The sequence below is a fragment of the Amphiura filiformis genome, chromosome 11, assembly GCF_039555335.1.
Source record: "Amphiura filiformis chromosome 11, Afil_fr2py, whole genome shotgun sequence".
Lineage (NCBI taxonomy): Eukaryota > Metazoa > Echinodermata > Ophiuroidea > Amphilepidida > Amphiuridae > Amphiura > Amphiura filiformis.
Window position 1 is genome coordinate 22,715,826 of NC_092638.1, and position 21,714 is coordinate 22,737,539.

Below are 21,714 nucleotides of genomic sequence, written 5' to 3' on the forward strand. Positions count from 1 at the left end.
GATGCTGACCGTCAGTGGCGTAGTGTGGGGGCACAAGCTGTGTCTTTGCAATTTTCCTTTGGGATTTTCTAAATTTTGCAATCGATGGGGGGCACTTGCCCTATGACGCTACTAGCATCACTGCTGACCATCATTTTAAGGATGGCTGCTTGACGTTAACATACCGACCATAATGTAAGGTTGGAATAACAATGTTGACCCAATGTTAGGCTGACGTTCCCATTGCAACCATAATTTAACAATGGTCTAACATTGTCTTGGTGTCAGCTTACCGACCGTGACCATGCTGAACATTGTTAACGTTGTCTTGCTATCTTGGGAGTTGACTATTGTTCCTGAATTGTAGATAATCTCTTTGACAAGGGAGTTCCGTCGGAGGGGGGGCACTCAACTTTGGAAGTGACGGTGATGTCCGGATAGGTTTTAGAAAAAAAAGGGTCTTTCGGTGAGAGCCTAGACACCGAAAAAGTGGGTGAGGTCTTTCATTGGGAAGGTCCCAAAAATGGGAGTCTTTCCATGAGACTGGAAATTTGTGATAAATATGACCAAAACAGGAGGTTAATCAGTGAGACTAGGATAAACTTTGGGACATGATTCATCTATATAAAATTATATACAAAATTTTCAAAATTTCATCAAAATTTGAAAAAGTTGCTGGGACAGCATTCAAACTTTGACTTACTTTTGGCGGACACACGTGTGAAAAAAATATTTCAGGGTGAAAACAGTCAAAATTATTGATTACCTGGTACTTAAATGTTTCTAGGGGTAAAATGTCACATATTTTCAGATTTTGGCACTTAAATCCCCTTATTTTCACTGATTTTGAGAAAAATCATTTTTTGGTCTAATTTTGGCCGAAAATGGCCGATTTAGGGTGAGAAAAATGTTCACATGCTAATTTCCTGTGAGTGTATGAACATGAAAACTAATGAGTAGTGCCTAATTGTTTATGCTAATTATGTGACAAGGGCACGTTTGTGATATTCAAATCATTAAATGGAATAAATCAATTTCTTTATTTTTGTAACAGGGTTAGAAAGTTGGGGGTCAGGGTGACCATTGATTTGAGAAAAAATGCAATTTTCGCCTAATTTTGAGCTTGAAAAAGCCATAACTCAATGGTATGAGCTATTGAAATGCTTTTTGTGTCTTTTTGTTCAGTATTTCAATAGTTATTAAATAGTGGTATAAAACTTGACTCGGTTAAATGTACTGACAAAATAAATTAGTAATATGTTACTACCCCTAACATTTCGGCGGGTGTGAACAAAATAAAGGCCTTCGCAAAAAAAAAAAAAGCCCTTCAGAACTGTGAGGTTTAAAGCTAAACAAATATAAACTTGCTATAGCCAAGACCTCCTCTTGAGCAAGTTGATATTTGTTTAGCCCTGAGAGTCCCAGTTTTGAAGGACTTATTTTTTTTGCGACAAGTTTCGCTCAAATTTGAGGACTTCGGGCAGAAATATGCCTGTACAGTGCTATGGGGAAAATTTTCAAGTTGATAATTATGCATTTTTTATTTCTGATTCAGTTTCTACACAAAATTTCACCCTAGAAAATGTTCCTTTTAAGAAGGATATCTTTCACTTCAAGTTCCCACCATTCTGACCACCAAACGTAAGTCAAAAGCTTGAACGCTGTCCTAGATCAGCGACAATTTCATTCATGTTATGTTTGTGTTTGTTCTTGTTATATGTGACATGGTTACCTGCAGGCCATTGTGTTGTTTTTTTCTTCGTTATATGTCACGATTGCAGACGAACCACAGAGTTACCTATTGTTCTTGAATTGTAGGTAATCTCTTCGACAAGGGAGTTCTGGGGTCCGTCGGACTAGAGCTGGAACTGGACCTTGCACCCAACATAGATATACACGAATTGAGACTAAATGAGACGAATTGAGACTAAATGAGACGAATTGAGACTAAATGAGACGAATTGAATTGAAGTGAAACGAAATCGAAGCGCATTGAATTGAAATGAAACATGAGTTGAACTGAATTGATAATGAACATGGCGAATGGAACTACCCAATTTATTCCATTACAATGTAAGTACATGTAATTTTAAATTACAATGATGTACCAAAGCATCATCTCAGGTAGGCAAACAAATAGACAAATAATTAGCAAAGCACAGTCAATCATAGGTCTACCATGTAAAAAAAAAAAAAAAACCAAGTAAGGTCTCGTAAATATTTATTATTAACATATTGATATTTTGAATTTCGTAATTTTTACATGGGACAGTTACCAAACACATAATGAATATGAAAAATTAAACGTAAACTAGCTTTTTGATTGCATAACAATAATATTTAAGATTTTAATTACAGTATGATATAGCCAAGTCAAGGATAGTAAAATAGCTAAAGATGATTAAGCATAGGCCTACCCAAGCAATCTCGTAATTCTTACAGTCATGAAACATTAACCAAAAACCTAATAATCAACATGGACAATGAAACAATATAAGTACATGTAAATATTAATAACAATGATATACCAAAGCGTCGCCAAAGAATCAGGTTGGCCTAAACAAATTCAAGGAAAGAAAAAAATATAGCAAAGCACAGTCAGTCATAGGACTATCCATACATAGCTAAAAATACGCAAGTGAAGCCCCGTTATGAGTAACATCGATCATTTGCCTCTCGTAATTCTTACATGGGATAATTACCAAAAACCTAATAAATATAGATAATTAAACGTAAACTAGTTTTTTTAGGATAGTAAATCATAGTCGGAGATGATTAAGTATAGGCGTACCCAAGTATAGGCGTACCCAAGCAATAATTCTAATGCATCTTGTGATTCTTTCATGCTTACAGCAATGGATATGGATTATTCGTCTTGTAATACCAGATTTAATTAACTAAAATGCGTAGTTATATTTTCTGTACAAATTTATTGTTTATTATCAGATGTACATCATGATGTGTTTTCAAATATTAATTGTATCTCATGTATTTGATCTAATTTGTTGTACCAGCAATTAAAAAAATAAATTCTCATCCAGAACGTCTCTTTTGCCTCTTGTGAGATTATCTTAAGTGTGTACTTGATACAGGGAAAACAACGTCACTAAGTTTATTAAAGTTGCGGGGGAAGAATCCGTTGTTTCAAATCAATACGGCATGATAGAAAACAATCCATGCACATGCTCGAGCTCGTTTTGTAACAAGTCAATCGGGACTTTGATAAATACAAATGGCGTTATTGAAGAATTCGAACACCCTGGAAGTAGATTTGATTAGCAACACGAATAACATTAGGATTCGTAACGTACTATCTGCTACTATGTATTATACATGTGTTTCGCTTGACAAAGTTGACCCTAGATTGAAAATATCGGCCGAGTTCTTTTACAGTGCACCAAATTCGATTATACTCAATTATCATTGATTCAGAGCTTATGCAACAATATTTCACATCTGCAGAAAGGTAAAAGACATTATCGCCGTTCATATTTCAAGAATTGCTTACTAATTTACCGAACGCATGTAAATAAGGCACATGGCATAAATTAGTTAATTGAGATATTTACAGTTTCATAATTATAAAGCAGTAAGCGTGGATTAAAATGATACCTTTGGGATATGTAGTTACAAAGTTATTATCAGTCAAAGGTCATGGAACTTGAATACAAAATACAGAGAAACAAGCCTTTAAAGTTGCAGCATATGTAGAAGCTTGTAGAAAAAAAAGACATTCTCTGTTTTGAACATGTTAACGTGGATTTCAGAAGATAAAATATGGTTTGAAAGAGATATCAAGGTATTTTCGGCCAAAAAAATGAATTTTTGAACACCTTAATGACGATTTATGGAAGTACAGTAAATTTAACATTTGCCAACATCAGCCTTAACTGGTGTTCAGACACAGTATCTTCGACTGGAATAACAATGTTAAACTTTTTCTTCAAAAAAGATCAATGAACATAATTATTTTAGAATTTACGTTCTGTATTGGGAGTTAAAACCGAATTTGAAATGTGACTTTGAGAATAAACCAAAACTCAGGCCTAATTATGAAATTATTTTAAAACAAATGCAAGTACAACAATAATGTGAACAACACGGTTCTATTTATTGTCTATGGGGTCTGTAGATTGGTTCCGTATGATATAAAACAATGTTTAATAAGCGTGCAACCGACCCTGGGTAATGCTAAAATCTACATTCGTACTTGACACGGAAATTGAATATCTAATACTAAACGTTAACTAGCGTTCTGTCTAAACTAGTGTTCTGTTCAAAGATAAAAGTAACAATTAACGGATAGACCTTTTCTTGAGTCTTGACTCTTCGTGCAGTCCCGTTAAAGTAAGAATTTTACAGAATCATAAACGTTAACGACACGAATACGAATCTCTTTTTGTAGAGCCGAATTACTTCAAAAACCAGTAGCTCAAAGTATATGTTGGACAATTTAAATTGTTTCATCATAAAGTAGTCCGATATTTCGGAATTTCCTTTTGTATATCAGTTTAACCGTTAGGTGTTATTAACAATTCCTAGTTTTTATCGTGTTCTATTTATTATATACATAAACTTGTTTGTTTAAAAGTTACCTTTCATTGTTAAAATTGTTGTATTCTTGTAGTTATAATTTTCTACTTTTTACGTATTTTAATAGATATCGTAAATATTTTTGCCGTTATATATTATTAAAAGTTTCATTGTTTGTGTTTATTAAACTTACACTAATTAGCCTAAACGCTATTTATCACTTTTTATTCAATCACATTACTTCTTTGAAAATGCCTAAGCGTTCTAATAAAGCACGTGCCAAATTGGCATTTTACCAGAAATTACAGGATGATAATAATCATGATAATCCAGAAAGTAAAATCAAATGCAGCAAATCTGTAAGCTCATTTGACAAAAACCGGATGTAACGAAGCCTACTGATGGCATTAGATTAACACGTGCCAAATTGGCATTACACAAGAAATTACAGGATGATAATAAACATGATAATCCAGAAAGTAAAATCAAATGCAGCAAATCTGTTAGCTCAATTGACAAAAAAACGGATGTAACGAAGCCTACTGATGGCATTAGATTAACACGTGCCAAATTGGCATTACACAAGAAATTACAGGATGATAATAAACATGATAATCCAGAAAGTAAAATCAAATGCAGCAAATCTGTTAGCTCAATTGACAAAAAACCGGATGTAACGAAGCCTACTGGTGGCATTACATTAACACGTGCCAAATTGGCATTACACAAGAAATTACAGGATGATAATAGTCGTGATAATCCAAAAAGGAAAATCAAATGCAGCAAATCTGTTAGCTCAATTGACAAAAAACCGGATGTAACGAAGCCTACTGGTGGCATTAGATTAACCTATACAAGCAGAGTTTTGGCAAATTTTCATCAAGGAGATGTCCAATTCAGCGAAGAATCAAGGGCTGTACAATGTTCATGTAATGCATTAGTAATGTTATGCTACATACCGATTATTTCCCACAAATTGACATCCGATGATTTAGACCAAATTCTGATATATGGCGATGAATTGTACAAGATTACATCTCGGGAACTAAATGCAAATGGCCAACTTGATCGTAACAAGTATCTAGATAGTGAACAATTGCCGACGATTTGTACCTTTGCCAATTCATCTTTCCCGATTCGATATCTGATTCAAAGATGTGGAAGATTAGACGCTACTCCAGACAGTGCATTAGGACCACTTGATGTTGAATTACAGGACGCATTCAGTGTATCAAATTTTAACATTTTGATATTTGAACCTTACATGATGGCGATTTATAAGGACATTACATCCTTACAATTTGTTTTTTTTGATTCTCATTCTCGAGATGAATTCGGTTTTCCAACATCAGAAGGAACTGCGGTTGCATTGTATTTTGAAAACTTCGAAAACCTTCACAACTTCCTGGTTTTATTGGCTGAGAAATTGAATCTAAGATACAAAACGTTTGTCATTCAACCATTATCCATGAAAATCGATATATCTGTGACTGAAACCGACATTACAGATACCAAGACTGTTAAAGTTGGCGTGGAAAATGAACCAGGATGTTCGACATGGACTGAACAAAATATCAAACCATGTAGAAGTAGCCACGATAGTTCCAGTTTGCCCAAACCAAGACAAAAACTAACGAAACATCAAAAATGGTTACAAAATCAACCAATAGAAGTACAAAATGAAATTCGTGCAGAAAAAAGGAAAAGATCAAAGGACCAGTACTCATCACCTGAATACGCCGAAAGAAAACGACAAAAAGCGTGGGAGCAATATCAAAACCCTGAAAAGGCCGACATAAAACGACAACAAGCACAACTCCAGTCTCGACTTCAGTATAAAGACCCTGAAAAGGCTGACATAAAACGACAGCAAGCACGACTTCAGTATAAAGACCCTGAAAAGGCCAACATAAAGCGACAACAAGCACGACTTCAGTCTAGACTTCAGTATGATGACCCTGAAAAGGCCAACATAAAACGACAACAAGCACGACTTCAGTATGAAGACCCTGAAAAGGCTGACATAAAACGACAACAAGCACGACTTCAGTATGAAGACCCTGAAAAGGCTGACATAAAACGACAACAAGCACGACTTCAGTCTAGACTTCAGTATGATGACCCTGAAAAGGCCAACATAAAACGACAACAAGCACGACTTCAGTATGAAGACCCTGAAAAGGCTGACATAAAACGACAACAAGCACGACTTCAGTCTCGACTTCAGTATGAAGACCCTGAAAAGGCTGACATAAAACGACAACAAGCACGACTTCAGTCTCGACTTCAGTATGAAGACCCTGAAAAGGCCAACATAAAGCGACAACGTGTTCAGTCTAATAGATTAAAGAAATCATCAGATATCGATATTGTTATTGCAAATTTCAAAAGATCGTGCAAAGAAGACCAACAACTGATATACATATGTCAAATATGCCAGCGAATCCTTTTCAAGCAACAGGTTAGAACATTATATCGAGACAAATATAATGAACGTATCCTACTCAAGAGTATACCAGCAAGTGTTGCAATTGCAGAATTACCTCTTACAACAGATAATGATAAGCAAAACAAATGGATATGTGAAGCCTGTCATAGAAATATGTTATCAAATTCTGTTCCTAGATTAGCAACAGTAAATAAGCTTAGCTTACATGACCAGCCACCTGAACTGTCTCAGTTAAATATGCTGGAAAGACATCTCATTTCGCCTGCCATACTATTCATGAAGATGATTTCACTTATAAAGGGTGCTCAAAAAGGAATCAATGGACAGGTTGTATGCGTCAAAGCTAATGTCGATAATACTACTCGATGTTTACCAAGACTGCCAACGGAACAAAGTCTAATCAGAGTGAAACTGAAATAGAAATTAGAGTACAAAGGACATCACATGTGTCAGGACGTAAATCCAACAAAAGTAAGGCAAGCTCTTGTCTGGTTAAAACAAAACAATCCAGAGTATGAAAGTATTGATATAAATTTCGACGAGTTTGACACTATGTTAGACGATCAGTTACTTCGTAATGAAGAACATCAGGCACAAAACGATGAGTTGGAAGAAACAATGTCGGAATCAAGTCACCACACTGATGCTTCTGATGAACCTTTCCATGAAACCTCGCAGAATGATGATGACCCATTCATACAAAATACCAACTATGACGGAAGTTCTAGTGAATGTTACGATGACCACGTTATTAATGAGAACAGTGATCATGACTTCCATGATGATGATCTGGCCATTAGATTAACCTATACAAACAGAATATTGGCAAATTTTCATCAAGGAGATGTCCAATTCAGCGAAGAATCAAGAGCTGTACAATGTTCGTGTAATGCATTAGTAATGCTATGCTATATACCGATTATTTCCCACAAATTGACATCCGATGATTTAGACCAAATTCTGATATATGGCGATGAATTGTACAAGACAACATCTCAGGAACTAAATGCAAATGGCCAACTCGATCGTAGCAAGTATCTAGATAGTGAACAATTGCCGACGACTTGTACCTTTGGCAATTCATCTTTCCCGATTCGATATCTGATCCAAAGATGTGGAAGATTAGACGCTACTCCAGACAGTGCGTTAAGACCACTTGATGTTGAATTACAGGACGCATTCCATGTATCAAATTTTAACATTTTGATATTTGAACCTTACATGATGGCCATTTATAAGGACATTACATCAGGACAATATGTATTTTTGATTCTCATTCACGAGATGAATTCGGTTTTCCAACATCAGAAGGAACTGCAGTTGCATTGTATTTTGAAAACTTTGAAAACCTTCACGACTATCTGCTTCTCTTGTCTGGGGAATTGCATCTAAGATACAAAACGTTTGTCATTCAGCCACTAGCCATAGAAGTCGATACATATATATCTGTGAGTGAAACAACAAACATTAGGTCTACCGATGTCAACCAAAATGAATCAGAATGTTCCAGTCATCTGGCCAGTGACAATATGAGTAATGTTGAAGATCAACACAAAGATGATATTGCAAATAAAGATAGCCAAGCTACTAAAGACAATTCTGATATAGATCCTATGATGATAGATGAGCCTTCCAAATATAACCCTCCAGATGTATCAGAAAATAATGAGGAAACTGACTATGTTACAAATACCTCAGCACCACTTTTTCGTTTCTACATCCAGTAGATTTTGCTCAATATGTTGCAGACAAACATGATGAATCAATAATGTGTCTTGCTCCTGGCGAAGGAAATATACCTGAAAAGGTTTTGGAAATGGAATCAAAGAGTTTTCCAACTGAATTTCCTGATGGCAAAAATACCTACATGGAAAAGAGAGAGAAAAGATATCACCTTCACGATACTTTAATGCTCGCTTGTTTTCAATGGACAACAGATTTGTCAGGAATCCGGAATATATATTTTTTGCTTTGTATGCAACAGAGGTTCACCAAATTCACTCCGGTATTTCTATCGCAATTAGAGTAGGTAATACTAAGACAGCAGGAGGTAGAAAGATAACTGCATCTATGTTGCGAGACAAGGAACAAGTAAAAACCTAATCAAAAGGGACGAAGGATATAGATTCCTGACACAAATAAGAGGAACACCTGCTTATTGGGAAAGATCAAAGCGAGATCTGTTTGCAATGATACGTCAATTAGGAATCCCAACATTTTTCATGTCATTTAGTGCTGCAGACAGACGCTGGATCGAAATAACCAATGGTATCTTAATATCACAAGGCAAACCACCAATGACTGAAGAGCAACATAAGAACATGACATGGGAAGATCACTGTACTATCATCATGTCTAATCCTGCAGCAGCAGCCAGAATGTTTGAACGAAGAGTGCACACTTTAATTAAAGATGTAATGTGCTCATCAGCTAACCCAATTGGTAAAGTTGAGGACTATTACTACAGGACAGAATTCCAACAAAGAGGTTGGCCACACATTCACATGATGGTATGGATTAAAGATGCACCGAAGTTTGATGAAGATTCTGATGAAGATATTACAGAGTTTGTTGACAAGTATATATCTTGTGACCTGCCCCCTGAGACTGATGAAGAATTACACGAACTAGTGACCAATGTGCAACTACACAGTAAAAGTCATTCGAAATCATGTCGGAAAACTGGAAAAGTATGTCGGTTTAATTTTCCAAAACCACCATCCAACAGAACATTTATCTCCAGACCAGTTGAAGGGATAGAAGGAAATGAAGAAGATCTCGAATATCAAGAAGCTCTTGAACATAGAAAAGAAGATGAGACAAAGGCAAAGGAAACTTTAAAGAAGATTTGGGAACTTGTCGAAGGTAACACTGACGCAGATTTTGAACAAATACTCCGTACCGCACAAGTTACACAATCTGAATTTGAAGAGTACTTAGCATTGGTTACAAGAAAAACACAATAAACCTGAAACGACGTATCCAAGATCAATGGATCAACAATTACAACCACACTTGATTCGATGCTGGAATGGAAATATGGACATACAGTTCGTGTTAGATCCATTTGGTGCCGCCATGTACATGCTTTCCTACATTACCAAATCTGAAAGAGAAATGGGTGATTTGTTAAGAAATGCACAGAGAGAAGCAAGGGAATTAGGAAATGATGATGCTGTTTCGCAGTTGAGAAAACTTGGAAGTGTTTATTTGCAACATAGAGAAATCAGTGTCATGGGCGCCATTTACCTAATCTGTAGCATGCCTCTACGAAATAGTACCAGAAAGGTCATCTTTGTTCAAACTGATTTGGACGGACACAAAATATCATTGCCATTGAAAGAGGTACAAGCAAACGCAGGGAAAGCTGAACAAGTTTGGAAAACATCCCAAATTGAAAAGTATATAGGTAGACCAAGAACCTCAAAGTATAATAACATGTGCATGCTAAATTTTCTCCAGTCATTATCAAGTATCAGGCAAATCAGATAATATCAATGCCAGTCCAGATGAATTAATTGATGACGAAACAGACAATGAAGAAGATAACGAAACAGATGCTGGAGATATTGAGCAAACTGAACCCGACAATGAACAAGATGTACGTAATGACGAAACAAACAATGAAGCAGATAACGAAACAGATGTTGAGCAAACTGAATCAGAGAATGAACAAGATGTAGGTGATGAAGCAAGTAATGAGAAACAAGCAAAATCTTGCCAACGAAATAAACCAATCGAACTGCAAAATTGCTCCATCAAGATGAAAGAACGTACAAGAGGAAAGCCAGCTGTTATTCGTTACCCAAGAGTATCAGTTAAGAAAGATAGTGAGCGTTATCATATGAACATGCTACGCTTATATTTGCCACACAGAAATGAACAAATCAAGCCAAATGCCTTTACCAAATATGAAGATTATCATATGAAGGGTAATGTGAATATCAATGGCAAAAAGAGCACGAGTCAAAGATATAGTTAAAGAAAATATGCAAGAGTTTGAACCAGCAACTGATCAACTAGATGAAGCATGGGATGCGATTCAACATGTTGCAGACCTTCAAGATGCATGGGCAGCAATCAATCCACAAGGTGAACAACAACGTCTGGATGACCAATTAGACCGCAATTTAGTTCAAGATTCAGATGATGAATTTGCCGAAATTGAAGTTCCTGAACTGCAGTCACGACAAAATATACATCAGGAGATCAACCTAGATGTGCGATTGAAACATGCGATCCTGAAATAACCGAAGAACAAGCACAACACATGATGCGCCAACTGAACGAAAAGCAACGTCAGGTATTTAATCATGTTTCAAAATGGTGTGACGATAAAGCAAGAGATCAGAGTGTCGACCCATTTCAAATGTTTGTTACTGGAGGTGCAGGAACCGGAAAGTCGCATGTTATCAAATGCATTCAGTACTATGCAAAAAAAGTATTTGCACGCATGACAGAATCCGCCGAAGATATGACAGTCTTGTCACTTGCTCACCTTGGAACAGCTGCATTCAATATTTGTGGTCAAACAATCTGCTCCGGATTAAAAATTAATCCTAAATCTCAAAAAGAATACAAACCACTTGGTGAAGAATCACTAAACACTTTACGAGTCAAATATCGGCATTTGCAATTAGTAATTATAGACGAAATTTCAATGGTTAGTACAACTCAGCTGACATATATATTCGGACGGTTGCAGCAGATTAAAGGAACATATACTGACTTTGGCAATGTGTCAATCCTAGCAGTGGGAGATTTTTATCAATTGCCACCAATCAGCCCACCTACACCATTATGCTTTCCACACGACGAAATTTTGAAAGATATATGGAACCCACTCTTTCAAATAGTTGAGCTCAAAGAAATCATGCGCCAAAAAAGATGATGCTATCTTTGCTCAAATGCTTAATCGGCTACGTGAACGGAAAAAGAAGCAACCACTGCAAAAGACAGACAAAGAATTGCTCGAATCACGAAGAGTTGAGGAAAATAATCTAACAACGCCTCCTGATGCATTGCATTTGTTTTACCTTAACAAAGATGTCGATAGCCACAATGAAACAAAACTTGCGTCACTGAACACTGAAATGTTCACCATTAAAGCTAATGACGTTGACCAAAGAGGTGGACGAATTATCCAAGTGCATGAAACGCCACATAGAACAACACGTGCAGATGATACTTCTTTAGCATCTTACCTGAAATTAGCAGTAGATGCTCGAGTTATGCTCATAGCAAATGTAGATGTTTCAGATGGACTATGTAACGGAGTTCCTGGCATAGTGAAAGGAATCGAGTTCTGCAATTCTCAAAATATGCCAATTGTTGTATATGTCAAATTTGACAGTGATCGAGTTGGAGCAAAAACACGAACTACCCAGTTTATTCCACCACACTATGCAGGATGTGTACCAATAAAGCCACGTAAAGAATCGTTCCAGGTCAAAGGTAGAACATTCACTACGACAAGAGAACAGATGCCATTGAAACTTGCATGGGCTGTTACTGTTCATAAAGTGCAGGGCCAAACGACAGATCAGGCAGTGATTTCTATGAAAGGTCTAAGAAAATCGATGGCTTACGTGGCACTCAGTCGAGTCACTCATCTTGAAGGAATGTATTTGATGGATTATGATGAATCCCGCATCTTTTGTAATGAAGATATCGAAGCAAACGTCGCCAAAATGCCTACATGTGATCTTTCCAAAGCAAACCCTTTGACAGAAATCGACCACAACACAAATTTTGTAATCGCTCATCACAACATACAGAGTTTACATCGACACATAGATGATCTCAAAAAGAACCCAGAAATAAGAAAGGCCCATGTGATCTGTTTGTCTGAAACATGGCTTACCGACGACAGTAACCTCGACTCTGTTTCAATTGAAGGATACACATTGGAAGTAGTTAACTCTGGAAATGGTAGAGGTGTCGCTATGTATATTCAGAACGGCATCCGTTATACAGTAGTACCACTTTTCAGTAATGAATGTGATATACTTGCCATAAGAACAAGTGGAAAAACAAACTTGCTGGTTGCGACAATATACAAGCCTATGGCAACAAGTACAAGCACGTTTAGCACAGAAATGAACAATATCACAGCCCAAATGGAAGTACTAGATACAGATTACAAAGTACTCGTCGGAGATTTCAATCGCAACCTGTTCAAAGAAACCATTTTACCCGCTTTCAGACAATACCATCAGGTCATCTCCAATTCTACCACCGCTAAAGGAACTCTGCTAGATCACATTTATGTCAAGCCCAAGCCCAAGCAATACCAAGCATCTGTAATGACAACATATTACAGCTACCATCAGCCAACATTTATTGCCATAACGTATTAGCAATTCTTTTCAGTTAAACCATTTAGATTTACAAACAAAGACGATTCCTTGTACTGAAACATTATATGCAAAAGCAAATTTAAGAGCAGGATAACTGTTAACTTATGTCAAAATTAATATAAACCATGCACTTAGTAATTTCTTGCATGAGAATCTAAATTTTATATATCTTTTTAAAAAGAATTGAGCTCAGTGAAACATCTTTATGTTAATCCAAGTATTTTGTTATACGCAATAATTGTGACATAGCAGATGTTAATTAATATCTATATAACATTGTTTAATTGTACAATGATCTATGAATGTTTCATGAATCGGATTATTTAAATATTGTGTTTTTCCTGCATATTTATACTCGTCTTTAACAGTTTCAATACCTCATTTATCAAAAATAACATACATGAATCATGTCAATCAATTACCGAATTTCATCATACTATAACTTTTATAATATAACGAACATCGTCATTCCATTGAACTACTTTTCAACATGTTCATATTCAAAGTGTAAAAAAATGCATTTTCATAATTTGTTAATGGTTCGGAGAATTGGTACACATATATGCCTCTATCTTAGTATAACTTTTAGAAAATGCAACGGGGCCTACAATAAAAATTATAAGCCTGCGTATTTCTGTGACATAACCTCGATAATTATGTTGTAATTCTATTTATGCTTTCACATTGTCCGGCCTATTATACATGACATCATTATATCAGATAATATTGTAGTCGCTTTTTATTCACTTTTTTTGTAAATTATATATATACCTTCACTTTGTGCAATATCAATAAAATATTCTGTTTATATTTTAATAATGTATTAATGTCACTCTGTATATAGCCTACTTAAAATAATTTGTCATGAATCATAATAAATTATTTGCAATTATTGTATATACTATATGCTACATGCTAACCAATAATTATAATTGAGTCTTAGTTAAGACTCGTATGCCCAGGGTAGGGCAATTTGTGCGTAAGTTAGAAATGGGGCAACTTTGTCTTCTCTGCAGACAAAGTACACTGTTCTGGACCCCTTTCTATCTACAACAAAAATTGCACTAGTCAGAAACGAGTCTTAGTCTCCTACTTTGTCTTCTCTTGATTTGACAAAGTACAGTCTTGCGGGTCCTGGGCACTGAGGACGAATCCGCAAATCTCTTGCTGCTTCAAATTGTTTAGGAATATCATCATTTGCATAGCTGAACCACGTGGCTTCAGCAGAGTTGTGTTCGGCAAAACACGAACATCTATGCCCGTGACCCTACTTATCTCCTTTCCCTGCCCACAAACACAAATTTGGTAACCAACATTGCAACATGCCCCTTCTGCCACAAATAACATGGCAAAGTGATGCCACGTGCACACATACATTGACATTAGCCAATGTATATGGGGTTTTCATATATTTTGGGGTCAAAGGTAATTAAAAGCTATTAAAGGTTCACAACACGGCTGTGTTCGTGGGTTAGACCACAGCTAATTCTTCTTCTTTCTTTACACAGCCGTGACGTTAGTCACGGCTGTCTTTTTCTTACAGGTTCTTTCTTTCTTTACACAGCCGTGACGTTAGTCACGGCTGTGTCTTTTTTCTTACAGGTTCTTTACACAGCCGTGACGTTAGTCACGGCTGTGTCTTTTTTCTTACAGGTTCTTTCTTTCTTTCTTCTTCTTCTTCTTTCTTCTGTCAACCATTACATTTGCTCTAGCACTCACATGCTTACATCGATTTTGACCTAACTTGGTCACAATGATTATTGACCGTGCCCCTACATGTCACATGAAACTCGTGGGGTCAAAGGTCACGCAGGGGTCAAACACCTGATTTCAACTCAAAATGCATCTTCTCCTACACATTATGTAGGACAGTGACGCCACTTGCACACATGCATTGTAATAACCCAGTGTCTATGTGGTGTACACAGATTTGGGGTCAAAGGTCATTAAGGGGTCACTTCCGGTGTAAAACGAAAAACCTTCAAAAATTTTTATTAGCTAAGTAAAACATAGCACAGTAACGGTATGTTCACATATGATCTGCAGTCACCCAATGTATATGTGGTATTTACACAGCCGTGACGTTAGTCACGGCTGTGTCTTTTTTCTTACAGGTTCTTTCTTCTTCTTCTTCTTCTGTCAATTTTTACATTGCTCTAGCACTCACATGCTTACATCGATTTTGACCTAACTTAGTCACAATGATCATTCACCATGCACCTACAAGTTACATGAAACTCATGGGGTCAAAGGTCACGCAGAGGTCATAGGGGTCAAAAACGTGATTTCAACTAAAAATGCATCTTCTCCCACAACTTACGTAGGACAGCGACGCCACTAGCACACATGCATTGATATTACCCAGTGTCTATGTGGTGTACACAGATTTGGGGTCAAAGGTCATTAAGGGGTCACTTCCGGTATAAAACGAAATACCTTCTAAAATTTTTATTAGCTAAACAAACTATAGGGCAGTAACGGTATGTTCACATCTGAGTTGCAGTTACCTAGTGTATATGTGATATTTTTTTATATGGGTCAAAGGTCATTAAGGGGTCACTTCCGGTATAAAACGAAATAACCTTTAAAATGCATCTTCTCCCACAAATTACGTAGGACAGTGACGCCACTTGTACACATGTATTGTAATAACCTAGTGTCTATAGGGTGTACGCAGATTTGGGGTCAAAGGTCATTAAGGGGTCACTTCCGGTATAAAACGAAATATCTTCAAAAATTTTTATTAGCTAAGAAAAACGTAGGACAGTAACGGTATATGCACACGTAAGTTGTGGTTACCCAGTGTATATGTGGTATTTTTTAATTTGGGGTCAAAGGTCATTAAGGGGTCACTTCCGGTATAAAACGAAATACTTAGAAAATGCATCTTCTTCCACAAATTACGTAGGACAGTGATACCACTTGCACACATGCATTGGTGTTACCCAGTGTATATGGGGTGTACACAGATTTGGGGTCAAAGGTCATTAAGGGGTCACTTCCGGTATAAAACGAAATACCTTCAAAAAATTTTTATTAGCTAAGAAAAACAAAGGTCAGTAACGGTATGTTCATATATGAATTGTGGTTACCCAGTGTATATGTGGTATTTTTTTTTACTTTGGGTCAAAGGTCATCAAGGGGTCACTTCCGGCCTGAGACGAAAAACCTTTAAAATGCCCCTACTGCCACAAGTAACATGGCATAGTGATGCCACATGCAAATGTACATTGACACTAGCCAATGTCTATGGGACTTTCATATATTTTGGGGTCAAAGGTCAATAAGGGGTCACAGCACGGCTGTGTTCGTGGTCTTAGACCACAGCTAAGTCTAGTTCTTCTTCTTTCTTCTTCTGGCAACAAATTTCAAAATGCTTCTTCTCTTACATGTTACATCCTACAATGACGTCACTTGCACATATGCATCGGCTATATCCAGTGTCTATAAGATGTTCACAAATTTAGGGTCAAAGGTCATTAAGGGGTCATTTCCGGTATAAAACCAAATATCTTCAAAATGCTTCTTCTGCCACAAATTACATAGTACGATGATGTCACTTACACATATGCATCAGCTATTACAGGTACACAAAAGTTATTCTCCGATTTTGGGTCAAAGGTCATTAAGGGGTCATTTCCGGTCTGAAAGCTAAAAATATTCAAAAATCACTGTTTTTACAAAATACATAGCAGAGTGTTGTCATTAGCACACATGCATTGCTACTAACCAGGGTCTTTGGGGTGTCTACAGTTTTGGGGTCAAAGGTCATTAAGGGGTCACTTCCGGTCAAAACCCAAAAATCGTCAAATATGTTCATTTTTTTTTTTATCTCAAAACGTAACCAGACCAGAGTGACATAAACTTCATATATGCATTAGTGTTACTCGATGTATGCACGGTATTTTTATTATTTTGGTCAAAGGTCATTTAGACGTCATTTCCGGTTTGAAGCTAAATAACTTCAAGAATTTTTATCTCCATAACTAAGCATAGTAGATTTTTTTTATTTAAACTGTAACAATGCATTTTCTCGGTGTATATGAGGGTTTTTTTTTTTATATTGGGGTCAAAAAGGTCATTAAGAAGGTCAAAACATCAAATTTGCACAAAATGTTTAAAATTACGGAAAAGTAGCTGTATCTCAGCCTATGGAAGACGGATAAAGCCCTACATGCTACAGTGATGCACCATTAATGGTGTGAGATGTCCATAATAGCCGGTCAAAGGTCAAACTTTAAGACGGGCATTTCCGGCCCCGGCTAGGTCCAGATCTGTAGCCAGATCTAGTTTCTTCTGGCAACTCGTGACATTTTGCGTGACTTGCCACGTTTCGCCCTAGCTCTCTTATGCTTCGACAGATTTCAACCATACTTGAGTCAAATGACCACTGGACTAGGCCAAACCTTACATTTGACTTTGACCTGACTGTGACCTTTGACCTTGACCTTATGGCCAAAAATGTTGATTTCACAAAAATGCTACTCCTTCCACAAATTACATGCAATGATCATGTGACTCATGCATATGAATCAACATGTGGCAGTGCTTAAAACTTCCTAAAAAGAATTGAGGTCAAAGGTCATTAAGGGTCATTTCCGGTCAAAATCTGAAAAATTTGTAAAAAATATTCAAAAAATCACTGTCTTTACAAATTACATTGCAGAGAGTAGCCATTAGCACACATGCATTGCTACTAGCCAGGGTCTTTAGGATGCCTACAGTTTCGGGGTCAAAGGTCATTAAGGGGTTACTTTCGGTCAAAAACCAAAATTATCAAAAATGTTCAAAAATTTTTTATCTCAAAATGTAAACAGACCAGAATAATATAACCAACATACATAAATTAGTGTTCCCTGATGTATGCATGGTATTTTTTATTTTGGGGGTCAAAGGTCATTAAGGGGTCACTTCCTGTTTTTAGCTGAATAACTTCAAGAATTTTTATCTCAAGAACTGAACATGTTAGAATTTTTTATTTAAAATTGGAACAATGCATTTTGTCGGTGTACATAAGGTTTTTTTTCATTGAGGTCAATGGTCATTAAGGGGTCAAAAGGTCAATCAAAAATTTTCAAAAATCAAAATCCATGTATAAGTTCCGATTAAGCTGAAATTCACCAGGAATATTTCTTATGACATCCTAAGCACAATGCAAGAGCAGTTGACCCCATCCGTAACCCAGGGGTCAAGTTATAGGGGTCAAATTGCGGCTTGTATTCAGCGTCTGTTGACTCTAGTTACAAGCCGACGACGAATGTCGGCTTGTTCTGTCTTCTTCCAATTCTTTCTTCTTTCTTCTGGCAACCTCGTGACATTTTGCGTGACTTTCCACGTTTCGCCCTAGCTCTCTTATGCTTCGACAGATTTCAACCATACTTGAGCCAAATGACCACTGGACTAGGCCAAACCTTCCATTTGACTTTGACCTTGCTGTGACCTTTGACCTAGCTATAATGGTCAAAAATGTGATTTAAAAAAAAATGCTACTCCTTCCACAAATTACATGCAATGATCATGTGACTCATGCATATGAATCAACATGTGGCAGTGCTTAAAACTTGTCAAAAAGAATTGAGGTCAAAGGTCATTAAGGGGTCATTTCCGGTCTGAAAGCTAAAAATATTCAAAAAATCACTGTCTTTACAAATTATATAGCAGAGAGTCGCCATTAGCACACATGCATTGCGACTAGCCAGGGTCTTTAGGATGCCTACAGTTTTGGGGTCAAAGGTCATTAAGGGGTTACTTCCGGTCAAAAACCGAAATATTCAAAAAAAATTTTATCTCAAAATGTAAACAGACCAGAGTAATATAACCATCATACATGAATCAGTGTTACCTGATGTATGCATGGTATTTTTATTTTGGGGGTCAAAGGTCATTAAGGGGTCACTTTCTGTTTTTAGCTGAATAACTTTAAGAATTTTTATCTCAAGAACTAAACATGTTAGAATTTTTAAATTAAAATTGGAACAATGCATTTTGTCGGTGTACATAAGGTTTTTTTTTCATTGAGCTCAAAGGTCATTAAGGGGGTCAATAGGTCAATCAAAAATTTAAAAAAATCAAAATCCATGTATAAGTTCCGATTAAGCTGAAATTCACCAGGAGTCTTTCTTATGACATCCTAAGCACAATGCAAGAGCAGTTGACCCCATCCGTGACCCAAGGGTCAAGTTATAGGGGTCAAAGGTCAAATTTCGAAATTGGTCCAATCGAGCTGAAATTCAACAGGAATTATTCTTACGACATTCTAAACATGTTAAAAGATAATAATATTTATGACCCCAAAGGTCAAAGTTTAGGGGTCAAAGGTCAACTGCGGCGGCTTGTACTCAGAGTCTGTTGACTCTAGTTCTTTCTTCTTTCTTCTTTCTTTCTTCTGGCAACCAATCAACTGCATCTAGCTTCGCAAAGGATTGACAGATTTCAACCAAAGTTGACCCAAATGACCACTGGGCTAGGCCAAACCTTCCATTTGACTTTGACCTCGCTGTGACCTTTGACCTAGCTATAATGGTCAAAAATGTGATTTCACAAAAATGCTACTCCTTCCACAAATTTCATGCAATGATCATGTGACTCATGCATATGAATCAACATGTGGCAGTGCTTAAAACTTCCTAAAAAGAATTGAGGTCAAAGGTCATTAAGGGGGTCATTTCCGGTCTGAAAGCTAAAAATATTCAAAAAATCACTGTCTTTACAAAATATATAGCAGAGAGTCGCCATGAGCACACATGCATTGCTACTAGCCAGGGTCTTTAGGATGCCTACAGGTTTGGGGTCAAAGGTCATTAAGGGGTTACTTCCGGTCAAAACCAAAAATGTTCAAAATTTTTTATCTCAAAATGTAAACAGACCAGAATAATATAACCAACATACAGGAATCAGTGTTACCTGATGTATGCATGGTATTTTTATTTTGGGGGTCAAAGGTCATTAAGGGGTCACTTCCTGTTTTTAGCTGAATAACTGCAAGAATTTTTATCTCAAGAACTGAGCATGTTAGAATTTTTTAATTAAAATTGAAACAATGCATTTTGTCGGTGTACATAAGGTTTTTTTTACATTGAGGTCAAAGGTCACTAAAGGGGTCAAAAGGTCAATCAAAAATTTTCAAAAATCAAAATCCATGTATAAGTTCCGATTAAGCTGAAATTCACCAGGAATATTTCTTATGACATCCTAAGCACAGTGCAAGAGCAGTTGACCCCATCCGTAACCCAGGTGTCAAGTTATAGGGGTCAAATTGCGGCTTGTATTCAGCGTCTGTTGACTCTAGTTAATTCTGTGTCTTGTGTTTTCTATTGTTGTGGACATCGTCATTTTGTTTTATTCAGACTATAGAGGGCGATTGTATCGACTTTTTTTTTTCTTGGAAGGCCGTTTTGCCATTTATCGCGCAGAGCACTACAAGGTTATGCACTTCAAATTACTCAAAATTATGATATTGACATGTGCAGACTGAAATACATGAAGTGGACCTAGGGTCATGATCGTCTAAATAAAGTTGATCTCTCTTTTGACCATATCAAAAGTATTATTTGTTCCAACAGTGCTATTTATCACTCATTAAAGGAAGTGTCCGGCAATCACAACATTATGTCTTATATGTTAGAAAAATAATTATCAAGCACGAATCTCATGGTTTTATTCAAAACAAACTCATATTAACCATAAAAACGAATAAAAACAGGAATCTCCCAACACGCGATATTCAAAATTCCCGCGCCGAAATTTTCTAGAGCAATTACGTCATCGTTATTTGTGCTCATTTGTCGTCAGGCTTGAATTATTGAATTATTGGGACGTCATTGCTCTGGGACGTCATTATTGGGACGTCAATTTTGGCGCGGGAATTTTGAATATCGCGTGTTGAGAGATGATTGTTTTTATTTGTTTTTATGGTTAATATGAGTTTGTTTTAACTAAAACCATGTGATTCGTGCTTGATAATTATTTTTCTAACATGTAAGACATAATGTTGTGATTGCCGGATACTTCCTTTAATATCTATCTCATTAGGTACGGCACCGTGCAGCTGTGCGGCAGCCATCTAACTAAAGTGAAGGGCGTTATTTGCAATCCAGGCGCTCCATTCAAACGAGAAGAAGCTGAAGGTAAAAAACATTTCTAGATTGTTGCACTTTTCATAGATCAGTGTTGTTTCACAAGTTACTTCTGTGTGTGTGGGGTGGGGTGGGGGAGGGGATGTGTATATGTGTCAGGTGGCGCTCTATAGCGCTGCAGTGGTCTTCACAACAGTACGCCATCTCCCTCGATCTGATGTCAAGTGCGTTGCACCATGCATTACTTGGTTAGAAACCAGCTTCAAGTCATTATTCCAAGATGTCGGTGGACGTCCCCTTCCTCGTCGGGCTTCCATAG

The 21,714-nt window shown here is 36.8% G+C and overlaps 1 protein-coding gene across 1 annotated transcript in view; it reads left to right on the top strand.

Moving 5' to 3' along the window:
• LOC140164572 (uncharacterized) overlaps positions 1-21,714 on the top strand; it is a 43,461-nt gene that overhangs the window by 20,359 nt on the left and 1,388 nt on the right. Inside the window, exon 4 of the mRNA XM_072187877.1 lies at positions 21,352-21,446. Coding sequence (XP_072043978.1) covers positions 21,352-21,446 — 95 coding nt within the window. The remainder of the gene's footprint in view (positions 1-21,351; positions 21,447-21,714) is intronic.